We start from the raw sequence: 18,713 nt of genomic DNA, 5'->3' as shown, positions 1-18,713 counted from the left end.
GAGAATGTGATGGAGCAGAAGTCGAGAGTAGGATGGTATTAGAGGTTAGGACTTTTCGCCATAATGTCTTCAGACCGGATTCCAGTTTGGTAGAATTCTGTTTTTTATTTGCTTTTAGAGTTCCGAACCTGGCTAATTATTTGGTTTGATAATCCCAAAATCTGCAGACAGTGGAGGTTTAAAATAAATCGCCAACTTCAGATAACTTCAGACTATGATTTGAATTAAAAAAGAATGCCCCTGAGGTTCCTCTTAAATCTCTCCCCTAATACCTTAAACCTACGCACTCTAAGATTAGATTCCTCTACCCTGGCGAAAAAGACTGAGCATTCAGTCCCTGTTGCTATTAACTACATTGTCATTTCAAGTCCCTTCCTACCCAAACCACCCCATCCCCGGGCACTTTCTCCTGCAACCGCACGAGATGCAACATCTGTCCCTTTACCTCCCCCCTCAACTCCATCCAAGGACCCAAACAGTCTTTCCAGGTGAGACAGAGGTTCACCTGCACCTCCTCCAACCTCATCTATTGCATCCGCTGCTCCAGATGTCAACTTATTTACATCGGCGAAACCAAACGCAGGCTCGGCGATCGCTTCGCTCAACACCTGCGCTCGGTCCGCATTGGCCAAACTGATCTCCCGGTGGCCGAGCACTTCAACTCCCCCTCCCATTCCCAGTCTGACCTTTCTGTCATGGGCCTCCTCCAGTGTCATAGTGAGGCCCACCGGAAATTGGAGGAACAGCACCTCATATTTCGCCTGGGCAGCTTGCAGCCCAGTGGTATGAACATTGACTTCTCCAACTTTAGATAGTTCCTCTGTCCCTCTCTTCCCCTCCCCCTTCTCAGATCTCCCACTGTCTTCCTGTCTCCACCTATATCCTTCCTTTGTCCCGCCCCCCTGACATCAGTCTTAAGAAGGGTCTTGACCCGAAACGTCACCCATTCCTTCTCTCCTGAGATGCTGCCTGACCTGCTGAGTTACTCCAGCATTTTGTGAATAAATACCTTGTCATTTCAAATTGTTGATAGAGGTAACAAACAATAGTCTACCCAGCACGGACCCCTGTGACAATTACTGGTCACTACTCCCATCAGAAAAAAAACCTCTCCGAAGGAGGATCCTGGCCTGAAACGTCACATGTCCATGTTCTCCAGGGATGCTGTCTGACCAGCTGAGTTATTTTCTCCACAAGTACCATTTGACTCCTTCCTCAAATCCAATTGTATAGCTCACCTTGTATTCCATGTGATCTAATCTAAATTTGAAAGTTGGAATGTTCACTGATCATTTACCAAAGTTTAATTCCATTTACAACTCTTAGATAATGAAGAAATCCACGTTTGCTGCAGTAAAACCGGACAACATTCAGTCATGGGAGTTTATGTTGCAAGTAGCAGCTGTGCCACAAAAGTGCCTATCGATGACCACATCCAAGGAGTGAGAGTCCAACCACCTACCTTTGACATTCTATGGCGTTACCCAAGTTCTCCCCATCATCGATGGTCTGGGGATACCATTGATTAGAAACTTGGTCAAACATATAAATGCTGTAGCTATAAGATCAGGTCAGAGGTTTGGTATTGTGGAACAATTAATACAGGAATTGAAATCCCCAAACCTTTCCACCACTTACAAATTCTGGCAAGAGCATGGTGGAATATTTACCAGCTGTAATGGCAGCTATAATATCTGGATGAATGTAGCTCTAACACTCAGACGTTCAACATCATCTGAGACCAAGTAGTCAGCTTGATTGTCACCCATCACCCTTCACTCCTTCCACCAGCAGCATGGAATTCTGATCATTTTTCTTTTTAAAAATGCAATCCATTTGGAAAATGTAGATGTTCAAATGAATCTGGGTTTCCTTGCAAATCAATATACTAAAACTCTTGTTTGTTTGCTCCTAAACTACATCTGATAGAGCGACAATTTTAGGCCCACCATACTCACCATCGTCCCTTTCGTGCTAATGGAATAAGTTTAATTGAAATTGGTGTTATATTTTTAAAGTTATTCACATTTTAAAGTTCAAATCTATCTCCTAGGGAGGGAGGGAGAAGGTGGGGGAGAGGATAAGGGGGGTGGAGGGGAAGGGGGTGAAGGTAGAGGGGGGGGGGAAGGAGGGGGATAAGGGGGGGTTGAGGGGGATGGACTGTGGGGGAGGGGAAGGGAAGAGGGAGGGGGTTGGAGGGAGTGGGTGGGGGAGGTGGGAGTGGAAATGGAGGGAGAGGGGATGGAGGGAGGGAGAGAGGGAGGGAGGGAGAGAGGGAGGGGGGAGAGGGAGGTAGGGAGGGAGGATTGGGGGGGGGGGGGGGGGGGGGAGAGGGCGCTGCAGCAATGCACCCTCTTCCCTGTCCTCCCTCACCCGCCCACGGCCCTGGGGGACACTCCCGCCCGGCAACGGGCTTCGTCAGTCGGAGAGGGTTGCCCCAGCCAGGAGATGCCCGCAGGAAAGATTCCACCTCAGTCTAGTTAATTGTAAATATTTAACCTCACCGCCCACCCACACATGAATACTGTAGTTAGTTGAGAGTCCAGCTGAGTTTATTGTTGTCACGTGTAACAAGGTACTGTGAAAAGCTTGTGTTTGCGCGCTATCCAAAGACAAGACTACATGAGTACAATCGAGCACAGATTTTAAAAAAGTGCAACATTTAGTGCAGTATTCGCCATGCCCATTCACATGCACTGTGACTTGCAGTAGTTTTGTGAATGGGTTCAGGGGAATCATTGAAATAGATCAGCCAGTGAAACTTGACTGGCTTGCGATTGGTTAGTGTTGCAAATGCCGCCACCGACCCATGGTCGCTCGGCGATTTGATTGGATTGTGGAGCAATCACCAGAGCAGAGGTTTGCTTTGCTGCTGCACTCGTCAGAAGGGAGAGGACTGCCCCTTGCATTGCATTGCACTGCCTTTGCCTTGCACCGGGTCGTGTTGGTCTCGTCTCGTCTCGTCCTGTCACTGCGCCGTCCGCTTGCCTTTGCTGCCGCAGAGATGGCTGCACGTCTGCGGGTGAGTATCCAATCGGCAATATCTGCCTTGACCGAAGGGATCGGGAAACCGAGATTCGCTTGAATGTCGAGCGAAAGTGGGCGAGTCAGACAAAGCAAGGGGGAGGTAGGAAAACACGGCAGATGCTGGTTGACATCGAAGGTAGACACAACACAACATTTTGGAAAATAACTGCAGATGCTGGTACAAATCGAAGGCATCACAAAATGCTGGAGTAACTCAGCAGGCCAGGCAGCATCTCAGGAGAGAAGGAATGGGTGACGTTTCGGGTCGAGACCCTTCTTCAGGCTGATGCTGCCTGACCTGCTGAGTGACTCCAGCATTTTGTGAATAAATACCTTCGATTTGTACCAGCATCTGCAGTTATTTTCTTACTCTAGGAGAGAGGGAATGGGTGACGTTTCGGGCGGTGACTCTTAAGAAGGGTCTCGACCCGAAACATCACCCATTCCTTCTCTCCAGAGATGCTGCCTGTCCAGTTGAGTTACTCCAGCATTTTGTGTCTATCTTCGCCCGGGGAAGACCTTGAGTTGTGCTGAGCCGTAGTTTCCTCAATGATCCTCACCTGTGTGTCTGAGAGCTGGCGAAAATCCATCAGATTTTTTCCAATTTGTTTTTTAGCAGAATAACAAATGCACTGTTATCGGGGGCTCTGGATTTCTGGGCCAACGTCTAGTGACGAAGCTTCTGGAGAAGGGATACCATGTTAATATTCTGGATATCAGAAAGTCATCTGCGATTGAAGGAGTTCAGTTTTTCAGTGCAGATCTGTGCTGTAAAGAGGTCAGTGATAAAATATATATTTAAAACGTAACACTACTTTGCATAAGTAATTGCACTCGTTCGCGTAAAAAAAAGAAAAAAATGCATTGAGCTATTAAACCTTTCTAGTTGTGGAACAAGATAATGATAGATTGTTCTAAAACAGAGGAAGGCTATTCTACTAATAATAAACAAGAACTTGCAAAAATGAAGAAATAGTAGAACCAAGGAATTGCAGATGCTGGTTTATAAAAAAATGACAAAGTGCTGGAGTAGCTCAGGTCAGGTAGCATCCCTGGAGAACATGGATAGCTGATGTTTCAGACTTGCAAAAGTGATCTGGGAGAAGCTCCTCTTGCACTCGTCTGACCAATGTGAATCATTCAAAAGTGTAATGGTGATAATTCAGCCCTAACATGTTCCCAGAAGGGTGAAAGGAAAGGTTAATAAGTCCGAGAATCTGTGATGTCATGGTGCATCTCACTCATTAAGAATAAGGGGTAGGCCATTTAGAACGGAGATGAGGAATAACTTTTTCAGTCAGAGAGTGGTGAAGGTGTGGAATTCTCTGCCTCAGAAGGCAGTGGAGGCCAGTTCGTTGGATGCTTTCAAGAGAGAGCTGGATAGAGCTCTTAAGGATAGCGGAGTGAGGGGGTATGGGGAGAAGGCAGGAACGGGGTACTGATCGAGAGTGATCAGCCATGATCGCATTGAATGGCGGTGCTGGCTCAAAGGGCTGAATGGCCTACTCCTGCACCTATTGTCTATTGTCATACCAAACAGAGTAAAATAGGTGCAGGCGTAGAACATTCGGCCCTTCGAGTTAGCACCGCCATTCTATACGATCATGGCTGATCATCTAAAATCAGTACCCTGTTCCTGCTTTTTCCCCATAACCCTTGATTCCTTTAGCCCTAAGAGCTAAATCTAACTCTCACTTGAAAACATCCAGTGAATTGGCCTCCACTGCATTCTGTGGCAGAGAATTCCACAGATTCACAACTCTGGGTGAAAAAGCTTTTCCTCATCTCAGTCCTAAATGCCTTCCCCCTTATTTTTAAACTGTGACTCCTGGTTCTGGACTCCCCCATCATCAGGAACATTTTTCCTACATCTAGCCTGTACAATCCTTTAAGAATTTTATATGTTTCTTTTAGATCCCCTCTCATCCTAAATTCCAGTGAATACAAGCCCACTCGACCCATTCTTTCATAATATGTCAGTCCCGCCATCCCGGGAATTAACCTGGTGAACCTACGCTGCACTCCCTCAATAGCAAGAATGTCCTTCCTCAAATTAGGAGACCAAAATTGCACACAATACTCCAGATGCGGTCTCACCAGGGCCCTGTAAACTTGCAGTAGGACCTCCTTGCTCCTAAACTCAAATCTTCACGTAATGAGGACCAACATCTCATTAGCTTTCTTCACTGCCTGCTGTACCTGCATGCTTACTTTTCAGTGACTGATGTACCTCCCCTTTTCCTAATCTGACACCATTCAGATAATAATCTGCCTTCCTGTTCTTGCCACCAAAGTGGATAACCTCACATTTATCCACATTATACTGCATCTGCCATGCATCTGCCCACTCACCCAACCTATCCAAGTTACCCTGCAGCTCACACTGCCACCCAGCTTTGTGTCGTCCGCGAACTTGGAGATGCCACATTTAATTCCCTCATCTAAATCATTGATATATATTGTAAATAACTGGGGTCCCAGCACCGAGCCTTATGGCACCACACTAGTCACTGCCTGCCATTCTGAAAAGGACCCGTTAATTCCTACTCTTTGCTTCCTGTCTGCCAACCAGTTCTCTATCCATGTCAATACCCTACCCCCAATACCATGTGCTCTAACGAAGAAGGAAAAGGGAACTTAAGGCAAGTATAGAAAACTGAAAATATACAATTGTACAAACCCAGAGCAGCTGGAGAAAAAACACAGGTCACGGGGAGAACGTGCACAGACAACACCCAAGGCCAAGATTGCACTTGGGTCTTTGGCGCTGTGAGGCAGCAGTTCTATCGGATCCATCACTATGTCACCAGTAAATGCTAGTAACAATCAGAAATGCCATCTAACATTGAGATAGACAGTGGAAAGCCTTAACGCAACCAACCCTGAAAAATCATCTTAAAATAATTGGAAATCATATGCCAATATGGCACGGGTTTAAAAAAGGTTCAGCTTCATTAATAATGGCTGATGTCAGATTTGGCCATTACTTGCAGAACTATATCTTTTCGGTGACTATCTCAGACTTTCCAAAATTGTTGACTAATCATAATGTTAAATATCTCGAGCAACATTTAAATCAATGGCATTTGAGGGAAAAGCTTTTCATTGGCTGGTGTCAAGGATATGGATATCACTATAAAAGCCACCTTTTATTTCCCTTAAGAATGTGATAGTGAATTGCCGCCTTGATATAGAGTGCTTCTGATGAAAATTCGACAAGAGTACAGTGATAACCGTCAATGACTATCAACTGGTGGCACTAATGCCACGGTGGTGGTGGTTTGAGAGGTTGGTGATGACACTTATTAATTCCTATCTTACCATATACTTGGACCCACTACATTTTGCCTACCACCATAATAAATCCACGGGAGATGCCATGTTGCTGACTCTCCACTGCACTAGACCACTTGGACAGTAAGAACATATGTCAGATTGTTGTTCATCTACTACAGATCAGCATTCAACATCATTCACTACAAATTTGTTATCGAGCTTGGGGAACTGGGTCTCTGCACATCCCAATGAATCTGGTTCCTTGACTTCCTCATCAACTGACCACAATCGGAATGGATTGGCAACAACACTACTTCTTCAATAACTATCAGCATAGAACCACAACACGGCCTTGTATTTATTCTCCTGCTCTAATCACTTTATACCCTTGACTGTGTAGCCAGACACAGTTCCAACGTCATCTTTAAATCCGCTGATGATTGGGCGAATTATGGGAAATGATGAGTCAGAGTTATAGGAAGGAGATCGATCTTCTGATTGAATGGTGCCCGAATGTTAAGTCTGAGAAGCTGATTGTTGACTTGAGAATAGAGAGGCCGAGGATCCACAAACATTGCTTCATCGATGGGGTGGTGGTGGAAAGTCAACAAGTTCCAGCGCATGCATATTTCTGATGACCTATCTTGGGCTCAGCACATCGATGCAATCATGATGAAAGCCCATCAACGCCTATACTTCCTTAGAAGATTGAAATATTTGTTATATTGACAAATTCTCTAATATCTACAGGTGTACAGTCGAGAGCATATTGACTGGTTGCATCACAACCTTTTTGGCAACTCAAATGCCCAGGAACAAAGGAGATTACAATATGTGGTGACATCATGCATACTGACCTCCCACCATCGAAGGGATCTTTAGGAGCCACTGCCTCAAAGACAGCCAGTATCATTGAGGACCCACACCACTCTAGTCATGTTCTCATTTCAGATCTGCCATCAGGTAGAAGGAATAGGAGTCTGAAAACAGTGACCTCCAGGTACAAGAACAGCTTATTCCCAAAAACCATCTGGTCCTTGACACTAAAAGCACGAACTAAACTACAAACACCTTGGTTGCACTAAGGACTTTGGACTTTTTCAATAATATTGGTGTATTTTAATTGAATATTTTTAGCAAGTACTCTCTTTACTGGCCTGTCATGCTGCTGCACGTGACAATTTTATTGTTTGTTTTCGGTACCTATGACAATTAAGTACTCTTGGAAGATATTTTCACATTGATGTTGGGTAGGGAATTCCTGAATTTAGACCTAATCAGAATTATTGTGATGTTGAAAACTAATCATCCCACTCCAACAATTGGCAGGACTTAACCAACATTAACTGAAATGAGGAGGTTCACATTGCCACATTCTGTTTGTAACTCCTGCAAATACATGTAGCAAAATTCATGCCAACCCCAAGTGAAAGTCCAATTCCAAACCCTGGGATTATTTGTAAGTAACTGACTTGAAATGTTCTACAGCAAGGGTTATTTATCTAAGTACCAGATATTTCTTATGATTATAAATGTAATTTCATTCTGACAAGATAACTTGATGAGTGCTTTTACATTTCAAGTTCACCATTTGTGATCATCATGTTGATACTTGGGATAGACACAAAATGCTGGAGTAACTCAGCGGGTCAGGCAGCATCTCTGGAGAAAAGGAATAGGTGATGTTTTGGGTTGACCTGATGAAATCCATTACAGTATCCACAACATGTTGAAACTGGGTATCTTGCATTTTCTGCACACTGGAAGAATTATGCCAACATTCGGATTTCTAGTTGTAAATCAGGCAGATGAGAGGGTCCAAAACAAAAAGCAAATAGAGTGAGTTTTCAGTAAACTGGTATCCATGGGGGAATGCGGGGGTTTCGGTTTATTGAAAAAGACATGAGATTTCATGAACTTTTCCATAAAAAAGCATTACATCACATACTTGCAATCTATGCATAAACGTTTAAATAAATTGCCAAGCTATATGTCGTCTCCTAATCCTTTTAAATAACAATGTTTTACACTGCAATTTTATTTTTTAAGGCCACGCATTATTAATGTAAAATACATCAACAACATTTTTTTTAATTACTCTACTCGCCTTCACATGGAGTGCCGAATCTTTAAAAAGGATTACACTATTAATCAGCCTACAGCTACACTGCCTTGTGCATCAGAGTAAATGAACTACTAATGTCTTTCCATACTTATTTTGCATAATACTTGAAATAAAACTTTTGCTTTGTTTTGAAAATGAGCTCAATCTCTTATGTAAGCTATGCATTTGTCTTTCACACATAGCTAGCCTACCACTGAAATGAAAATAATTTAATTCTAAATGTTAAAAGGTCCGTGCAATTTATTCGCTGTGTTCTGGATACTGTAATGGATTTCATCAGTGCCAACAAACTTTTGTGAATTGAAATTGAAGGCTGTAATTTAAAATAATACATTATTAAGGAACGAGTGTAGACACAAAATGCTGGAGTAACTCAGCGGGTCAGACAACATCTCGGGAGAAAAGGATGGAGTGTTGAATTCTTGCATAAGAATGTTATGATATTCACCCTTTTCATGTCTTTCAAATATTTCCATTTTCTGTTTCAACATTCATTCAAATACTTCAGTTCATATATTTGCTGGGTATTCTTATGCTACGTAACAGATCAATGGACGAAACACAGTAGTTTATGAAGCACAATTGGAACCTACCACAATATATAAACACACAACAGGGACTGCTCTGCTACCAGTTGATGGGAGCTGTTTACATGAAATTGCTTAATATTTTTAAATGGTAGCCATTTGGTTGGAAATTCTGAATACATAAATACTAAATAAACCAGAGCTTAGTGTATAGGTGTGTTTTATTCTGGACTTGCTCCTCCTTTAAAATTTAAAATTTACAAGCTTGCTGCAGTCAAGAGAAATTTGGCCACCTGGTTATTTTGCTATTGTGTATCGTATGCTTACTTTCAAAATATTTTTAAAAAAGAAAGGAGTTACAAGTAAATAAATGATTGCCCTTCAGGATATACTGTCAGCGGTTCAGGATGTGAGCATTGTATTTCACTGCGCCTCTCCACCACCTTCCAGTGATAACAGAGAACTCTTCTACAAGGTCAATTACACGGGGACCAAAACCATAATTGAAGCCTGTAAAGAAGCTGGTGTTCAGGTAAGAAATAGTTCACTTCAGCTTAAATGTCTGCGCAATTTGACTTCAACACTCCCACCCATAGCAATAATCGTTCATACCTTAATCGTGCTGTTTTCTTGCACACAGAAACTGGTGCTCACAAGTAGTGCTAGTGTTGTATTTGAAGGTACTGACCTAAAGAATGGCTCTGAAGACCTACCATATGCTAAAAACCCCATTGACTACTATTCACAAACAAAGATCTTACAGGAAAAGGTAAGCGTAGTAGATTTTAAATCACAAATTTAAAAGTAACTTGACCCGTTGGGCCCATTCCTCGTAGAGGGGGGACAGGGAAGGGGAGAGGGTGCCACTCACCTCAGCCCTGTGGCGCCTGGCAGTGTTTCCAGCTAATTTTGGGAGATCATCCCTTTGCGCTAATGTAAATATTTGTATTTCCCCTGATGACTGTGTTTATAGCCTTCCGAGATGGCCATTTGACATACTTTGTGCAGTAAGTTTGGTCAAATGACAACTGACAATTGAGGTGAAAATGTTTAACCCTTTAACTTTGTAGAGACCCTTTTGATCATTGTGACAATACTCTGCATTTCAGTTACTCTAATTTTATTTTTTAAATGTCGCTTGGTCCTAATTTTCACATGCTGGTCATCTGGTGTTTTTTAAACCCTGTCCCCATGTGCTACTTTCAATTTTTGTCTCTTCTGAGAATTGAGAAAGATAAAACCTATACCGGAATTGGTATTTCTCAAACTATAAACTGATATTTATATGTTTAATCTGCTATTGATGTGACTGGGATTCAAGAGAACCATTGCGAAGCAGCTGCTTCTGCAAAGATTTCAAAAGCTGCTTTTGAATCCATTCAAATTCCTTCCTGCATTGATTCAGCAGTGTCCCGAGAATATAAATTAATGTGAATTATTAATAACAACTCTGCTCCAGTTCAGTTTAGCTATCGACAAATGTTTTAATCCAAATTGGTCCTGATAAGAGTTTTCAGGTGGCAACTTGGTTAATCTTTTAAAGTGAATTTGATGTGGTATGTTTTCAAATTTGAATGTATTTTTGTTATTGGGTGCTAGTTACTTGTATAAATTCTTGTTTTGTTTCAATGCAGCATTTGTACACCCTTTGATTATTATGGTACTCTTGACCTTCCAGTTGTTGCAAATTGTTCTAGATGATTTGGCAATTGCATGAGTGGGACACTAATTTATGTAGCCATAAGCCATGGGCTGAGGGTTATTGCCCATTGAAAAAATGGAAATTAACACTTTTTATTTTCTTCCGCACATATATGCACAATTAATACTTTATCCTTTATCCTTCAGGAAGTTCTCAATGCCAATGATCCAGATCAGAATTTCGTAACAATCGCAATTCGTCCTCATGGCATTTTTGGACCACAAGATCCACATTTAGTCCCTGTCCTTGTACAGGCTGCAAGGAGTGGCAAGATGAAATTTATGATTGGGTTGGTAATGTATGGATGTAGTAATGCATTCAGCAATACGTATTTATTATTTTCAGGAAAAGTCATAAGTCAGTGGGTAACTTTCTCATTGGTAGGATGAGGTGAGTTAAGAAGTGAGAAATTGGATAAGAAGTGAGATGGGAAAATAGCTAATAATATGGCAATTTACCTGACATTATTTGCCAGCAAAATGCTGAAATCCATTAACGATTTGGTTACATGCACTCAGAAAATCGTTAAATGATTAGGTGGTCATTGGTGTGCTTTCATGAAAGAGAAATTATGTTTAACAAATTATTGGGGAGGTGGCATTTAGAGTATTGTGTTCAGTTCTGGGCACCATGTTATAGGAAAGATGTTGTCAAGCTGGAAAGGGTGCAGAGAAGATTTACGAGGATGTTGCCAGGACTCGAGGGCTTGAGGTGTAAGGAGAGGTTAAGCAGGCTAATCATTGGAGCACAGGAGTATGAAGGGTGATTTTATGGAGGCATACAAAACATGAGGAATAGATCGGGTAGACACCGTCTCTTGCCCAGAGTAGGGGAATCGAGAACCAGACTACATAGGTTTAAGGTGAAGGGGGAAAGATTTAATAGGAACCTGAGGGGTAACTTTTTCACACATAAGGTAGTGGATGTATGGAACAAGCTGCCGGAGGTGGAAGTTTTGCAACATGCAAGAAACATTTGGACAGGTACATGGATAAGACAGGTTCATGGATAAGACGGATTTAGAGGGATATGGGCCAAATACAGGTGGGATTGGTGTAGATGGGACATGTTAGTCGGTGTGGGCAAGTTGGGTCGAAGGGCCTGTTTCCACACTGTATGACTGTGGAATTGAAATATTGGATCTGCTGTGCTGTAATTGGGTGTAGAGCGCTCCCAAGTGGCTGTTTAGCTTCCTAACGTCTGAAGTGTTACTTTTATGTTTAAAGGTATGGGATTATTTCCAATGTTTTGTTCCTCCCATCCTCTCTCCCTCCCTCAAACAAGAAATGCAGTGCTGGCTGTGGATTGTCATTGATAAAATAGTACCAATGTCCAACTTTATTCTCAAATTGATTTCCATCTCTTTTGACCTGTGCGTAAAATTTCCAAAGATTTTGAGGAAACAATTTTAATACAGGTATGGAGTTTGGACAGTGCAATGAGTGTTCCATAACCTGTATCTTTCTGTTTAGTGACAGTCAGTTGATGAGTAGGTCATGTCATGTATTTTTAAGGTTGGCATATTATATACTTTGTGGCTTATTTTAAAGTTTCTATCACTTTAAGTTCTACACAAGTTTTGTTTAAAAGGATGTATTTGGTGGCTGAACTGTAATTATTGTTCTTGGTACTTTTAATATAAGTGATATTATGCTTACTCTTATTTCATGGACTGACAACTGTGCTTGTATCTTTTACAGTAACGGTAAGAACCTGGTAGACTTTACCTATGTTGATAATGTTGTACATGGGCTAATCCTGGCAGCGGAGAATCTTCACCGAAATTCACGCATCTCTGGAAAGGTGATATTTGATATTGAACCCACATATTATTTCAAAAACTGCCTATTATAAATTAACATTGTTTAATTTCATTTGAAAGCTTTTGCTAGAATTGATTGAAATACTTTATTGGTACAACAGTCCAATTTCCGCAATATGACACTATGGTTTGTGTGTTTTGTCACTGACTTTTTTTAAACAACTAAAACAATCTGTATATTTGCAATCTTAATAGTTTTACTGATGAAAAGTAGATTCAGCCAGTAACAGGAACTTAAGGGAGATTTAACAAGTATCTGCATTTTCAACAGGGATACCCAATAATGTTCTCTGGTCAGTGTTGTAATGTAAGGAAATGAAACGTAGAATGATTCCAAAAACTCTGGATGGATGGGTTTCTTAGAGGGATAATGACCAGCATGCTGAGAGAACTTTTCTTCTTTATCAACATAGTTCAATGGGATCTTCATCATGACAGGATAGAAATGTCTATTTCATCAGATCTTGGCCAAAAGCAATCATCTCTAACAGATGTCAACATAGTTTATGTATAATATCTTTGGAACGGGACTTGAACTTGCAATCTCATGGCTCTGTCAAGTAGATCACCACTAAGCCAAGACCAATGCTTTTAAGAAAATATGAATGTTGCAGGATTTAAAAAAAACAAATTAGTTAATCTTAAATTTGCCCTTTTTCCTACTTTCACTGCCTCTTTCCTAACTAGTATTATGGACAAAGGATAAAAAGACATTTTATGGTAATTTATATCATTCAGCAGAATTGTAATTTTAACATTATTTTCATTTGGACGAAATTTTGTAATCTGTATAATATTCTGTTATTGCTTTATTAACTGTTTCTTTTTAATTTCAATAGGCTTATCATATCACAAACGATGAACCGATTCCCTTCTGGACTTTCTTATCTGAGCTTTTAGTTGGGTTGAATTATGATCGTCCAAAGTATCACATACCTTACCTATTGGCTTATTATTTGGCTGCCTTGCTTACAATTTTCCTAATGCTGCTGAAGCCATTTTTGACCATTAAGCCAACATTCACTCCCATGCGAGTAGCATTAGCAGGAACATTCCACTACTACAGCTGTGAAAGAGCAAAGAGAGATCTGGGATATAAACCTGTCATCTGCCTGAGTGAAGGAATAAAGAATACAATTCAAAGTTTCACATACCTCAAAAGATTAAAAGAATGATGGTTTCAGTCAATCAGTTTTCGGATGTACTGCCTGGTTCTCAATCAGGTGGTTATATGTGGACTTGACATGTTTAAGTTAATCATAGCTATCATTCTTACAAAATTTGGAAATGTAACCTTTCTTGACTGGGTTCCAAGCATTTGTCCAGTCAAAAAGTAGTAAAAGGTTGATGTGACTTTTGCCTTTCTGGGAGAGGAGAAGGTAGTATATCTTGCACAATGGCATATAAACCAATTTGCAAGTGCACTATTTGTTGTCAAGAAATAAAAATAAATCTTGTATATCCTGTGATATCAAAACGTAGCAAATGTTTTGAGGAATTCTTGAAATACAACTGGTATATTTAAGGAAATTAATGACAACTGCAATTCCTAAACTGAGATGATACATTTCTGCATATTTTTGAGTTGCGTGCCAAGTTTAAACTTTGGTAGAAACTCTTGTGTGCGAAAAAAAACCCTTTCTCCTCTTTATGCCTCTTTTTATTAAAAGAAAATTTGTCCAAAACAGATTTTTATGCACCATATTTTTTTTTGTTGAATTTATTTTAATATATTTAAAATAATTGGTTAACCTCCCTAAATGACTAGTCTGAATTTTAGTTTGATACATCACTGTAATGGCAGTTTCTATACCATCTCAAAGTCCAACTTCGATAGCCATTACTGCTTGGGGTTGGAATGGAGGTATAGCTTACGCACACACCGCACTCTGAGATAACAAAAATGAATCTTCCAAACGTTGTTTCTTGATTAATTGGTCTTTATTAAAGTAGCACAATTCAAAGAGTAATTCATAACTTTTTGTTCTTATCAACTGTTTCTTCTTCAAACAATACAGTAAAAATCGTGTAGTCGTTACCATGTGGTTCTTATGAGTGTAGCTGGCGCGTGTGGCAGACGTGTGTGTGGCAAAAAACTGTATTCTCTCCATCCTCCGAGACTAAACTGACCCACAATCTCTGTCTAGCCTCCTCCCATGTGGACACTCCACATTACGTATCAAATCACACCCACAAGCATGCAAAAAAGACAGAAACTAGAAATATTAAACATAGCCATAATACAATAACAGTAACTAAATTAAGCGTAAATGGCTCCTACACACCGGCCCCTAATTGTTCTGCGTATATGACGAAACAATTACCAATAGATACCAAAAGGAGCTATAAAATCTTAATATTTATCAAAAACAAAAGTAATATGAATTATATGTTGGCATTCAAACTTCTTTAGCGATTCTTCAATCTTCTCCTTCACCTTCTAGAAGCAGACATATCATGGTTATTGGTCTTACCAAGATGTTGTCCTTAGTCTGAACCTTTAACGTCTGGCATGATCTCCAGTATCTTTTTACAAAGTTTCGATAAGATGTGATTTCTTCCTCCATGTCCGATCTGTTCATGAATATGTCGTAACAGCAATGTTGAAATATGAAAGTCCTTCGAAAGAATAATAGGATGCTTAGCTTCTTCAGGCATCGCTAGTTTATTTAGGCGACCACCTACTCTCAGAAGTCCTTTATCCAGTATCGGATCAAGCCTGTATAAGTGACTATTTCTTTTAACACCATGTTCACCAGCTTGTAGTGCTGATAGTTCTTCCTTATATTCTTGTCTTTGACAGAAAGAGATAACTGCATTTTCCGCCTTAAAAAGCTCATCCGGACACAAACGCTGTCCCCGGTATGATGCCTTAAAGACTTGCATCTCTCTGTCAACCTTTTCTTTCAGCTTGCCAGGATCTGTTTCAAAGCTACTCATAGCAGCCCGAGTTTCCTTTCTCTTACGAGTCCACTGCAAAAGCATTGTTTTTAATTTAAGAAACCAAGCCACCACAGTCTTCAACTTATTCCATGATGAGAAATGGGTAATTAAATAGTTTGTTGAATCCAATGGGTCCTTAATAATGGCGTTCACTATGATGTCTTGCTTGATCTCCGGATCATTAACAGAGATTTCAGTTTCCAGGTTAACCTTTGGCCATTCTCGATCTGGTTTACAGAGAAACTCAGGCCCATTGATCCATCTCTTACTACTTAAGAAGCGGTCTGCTGTTAATCCTCTAGATGCTTTATCCGCAGGATTTTCCTTGGTATTAATATACTTCCACTGTGATACATTAGTAGCATCCCTTACGAAAGCGATCCTGTTTGCGACAAATGTTAGGAAGCGTTTATTTTCATTGTTGATGTACCTAAGTACTGTCATGCTATCAGTCCAGAAGGTAGATTCATCCAGCTTAAGCTGCAGTTCTTCCAGCCACTATAGGAATCGCAAATAGTCGACTTGCTTTTCCGATACCTTGACCTGATGAAACATTGCCTTGATATCCGCCATCAAAGCTACGGCTCTTGTCTGAATCTGATGAGAACTCCGATGAGTGAGTTCGCCTTTTCTCCTGTAATGTCCAGCCTTCTCATCAGGCTTTCTGTGCATAAGGTAGCTGAATTTCCACTGTCCAAAAATGCGTAGGTTTCCAACCTGTACTGGTACTGGTAAGATGGAGAAAATACAGGTTTCCACCCCGGCCCCAATATGCGCATTTAACTGAGGTAAGGCAACAAAATCACTCGTAGTTGACTTCTCCTTTTGTTCCATTTGCTCCGGCTTCTCGTCCGTATTCCTCTTTCCTTAGGTCCTGATACTCTCGAGCTGCATTTTGATCTTCGGCCTTCCAGTATGTCCCTCCTTGCCCCAGCAGCTGCCAGCTTCGTGGCTATTTCCAACCGTTCCTTCTCTCTCTTCAGCTGTTCTGCTCGTTCCTCAGCCTCCCTCTTCATCTGTTCTGCTCGTTCCTCAGCCTCCCTCTTCAGCTGTTCTTGTTTTCTCAGCTGTTCTTCTTGTCTACCCGCCTCTCTCTTCAGCTGTTCTTGTTTCTTAGCCTCCCTTTTCAGCAGTTTTTCTTGTTCCTCAATCTCATATTTTTTCTCTAAGGCGGCAGCTTCTAGCGAGAGAGCAGCCATTTCAGCTTCCATTTGAGCAGAGACCCTCGTAGTTGAACTGGCTACAGAACCAGATTTACGTCTAGATCTTCGCGTTGAAACGTTTGAGACACTATCCTGAGGTGTAATTTCTTCTCCCACTTCAATACCTTGTTGCATCGCACCTTCTACTGTAGAGGGCAATGTTTGAGCTATGGTTTCAGATAACCACTTCTCAGCGTCAGCCATGAAACCATCAAAAAAATTCACCCTCTCTTGGAACCACTGAGTGTGCCATTCGAGTTGCTCCTTTGGTAGTTGTAAACACAGTATTGAGTGTTGTTTTTCTCCAACCCATGGTAAAGGTTAAGTAGTTGATCCAGACCAGATTGTACAATGTTCACATTCTCATCTGATTCCATCAGTTCCTTCTGACAGTCAATTAATTTGATGACCTGCTTCCACAACTTGTCTCTATCCTTCTGGCATCTTTCCAGATAGGCTGCCTGCCCTTTTTCTGAAAGTTGAATGTCTCTTTTCTCATATCTTCTTGATTTTTGCTCCGCATCTCCCTCCTGTGGCGGTTCTTCATACTTACCTGATGGAAGGTCCATGATGAATTGGTGCTTATCGCTATGTTCCAGAAACACCAGAAGGATTCAAAATAGTTTAATTACTTTTTCAAAACACATCATTAATTCCAAGGCTGAAAGTCTTCGGCCAGTCCCTATGGTAAACAATTGCTAGCTGAGCACCTTATCTTGTAGAGGTTCACAACATCGTTAATTTTCAAGGTCATGCTCTGCGAGTTTGGGTTTCTTATCTCCTCGTAGCATAAATAAGTTTCTTGTATGAAATAGTACTGCAGAATTTTCTCACAGGCTTTTAAGTTTTTAGACTTAACTTAAAATTATGACTAAACAGTCGTCTACTCATGGTACCCAGTCAATGAAGTCTTCAATCTTCTAATGATCCAGGTGTAGACCGTGTCAATTTGCCTTTGACCGGCAGATTCTTTGTTCCAGGATTTCTGCTCTAATCTCTGGCAGATTCAGCCTTTTCTTCAGATCCACTGTTGACTCGGATTTTGCTTGTAGAACAAGTCTTTCTTAGATTCTTCTGTCAGAATAGCCTTTTTTACTCTAGTCCATTCAGAGAATTTTTTTACTCTATCTCCATTCAGAGAAAAGTTTTTTACTCTAATGTAATGGCAGTTTCTATACCTTCTCAAAGTCCAACTTCGATAGCCATTACTGCTCGGGGATGGAATGGAGGTACAGCTTACGCACACACCGCACTCTGAGATAACAAAAACGAATCTTTCAAACACTGTTTCTTGATTCATTGGTCTTTATTAAAGTAGCACAATTCAAAGGGTAATTCATAACTTTTCGTTCTTGTCAACTGTGGTTCTTGTGAGTGTAGCTGGCGCGAGTGTGGCAGTCGTGAGTGTGGCAGACGTGAGTGTGGTAAAAAACTATTCTCTCCATCCGCCGAGACTAAACTGACCCACAATCTCTGTCGCTACGCTAGCCTCTTCCCATGTAGACACTCCCCATTACATATCAAATCACACCCACAAGCATGCAAAAAAGACAGAAACTAGAAATATTAAACATAGCCATAATACAATGACAGTAACTAAATTAAGCGTAAATGGCTCCTACAATCACCAATATTGAATTTGTTATGTTAAAGTATTAGTTTTGATCTTTGAGATAAGATATTCACAAAAAAGTTTTTCACAAAATGCATCTGTTCTGAAATGTGCTGGCATTATTTGTTATTTATTCCTTTAGAAATGTTACAGAATTTCTGTATTTCATGGTTTGTGTTGACCAAGTGTTTAACAATAGATTTTAAGATATTTTTATTATGGATGGGAATCATTTGAACTAGAATAATGAGATATTAAAGGTTAAGTTTCCCATTTGAACACTTCTGAATGCTATTTGAAGTATTTGTGTGCCAACCGATTCTCATTACTTTCCACATTTCAAATGATCACCTAATACACAAATATAAATTGTAATTCTTATCCATGGCTAATGAGACTAGGAAACACATATGTATTTGCTTGAACCAAACTATTAGACCATTTTAAGGGATTTCTTCTAACTAAGCTATGAACTAG

At 40.7% G+C, this 18,713-nt stretch overlaps 1 protein-coding gene across 2 annotated transcripts; it reads left to right on the top strand.

Moving 5' to 3' along the window:
- The first annotated feature begins 2,877 nt into the window (after positions 1 to 2,877).
- On the top strand, positions 2,878 to 18,482 carry nsdhl (NAD(P) dependent 3-beta-hydroxysteroid dehydrogenase NSDHL). Of its 2 annotated transcripts, none has more exons than XM_078412374.1 (7): positions 2,878 to 3,022; positions 3,647 to 3,805; positions 9,341 to 9,487; positions 9,596 to 9,724; positions 10,804 to 10,946; positions 12,358 to 12,460; positions 13,319 to 18,482. In XM_078412374.1, exons 1-7 carry the CDS (start codon positions 3,005 to 3,007, stop codon positions 13,652 to 13,654), a joined length of 1,035 nt encoding a protein of 344 aa, XP_078268500.1. In that variant the 5' UTR covers positions 2,878 to 3,004; the 3' UTR covers positions 13,655 to 18,482. The 2 variants fall into 2 exon arrangements, with proteins under 2 accessions (XP_078268500.1, XP_078268499.1); XM_078412373.1 differs by having other exon boundaries at positions 2,879 to 3,022; positions 3,644 to 3,805.
- The last annotated feature ends 231 nt before the right edge of the window (positions 18,483 to 18,713 follow it).

Source organism: Rhinoraja longicauda, chromosome 15, assembly GCF_053455715.1.
Source record: "Rhinoraja longicauda isolate Sanriku21f chromosome 15, sRhiLon1.1, whole genome shotgun sequence".
Classification (NCBI taxonomy): Eukaryota; Metazoa; Chordata; class Chondrichthyes; order Rajiformes; family Arhynchobatidae; genus Rhinoraja; species Rhinoraja longicauda.
The sequence above is the reverse complement of the archived record's forward strand: the minus strand, read 5'-3'. Positions and strand labels throughout refer to the sequence as shown.

Excerpts from the sequence above, each read along its gene's own strand:
- nsdhl (XM_078412373.1), top strand. Across the intron at positions 3,806-9,340 it reads CAGATCTGTGCTGTAAAGAG|GATATACTGTCAGCGGTTCA; the intron begins GTCAGTGATAAA and ends ATTGCCCTTCAG. Across the intron at positions 9,725-10,803 it reads CAAAGATCTTACAGGAAAAG|GAAGTTCTCAATGCCAATGA; the intron begins GTAAGCGTAGTA and ends TTTATCCTTCAG.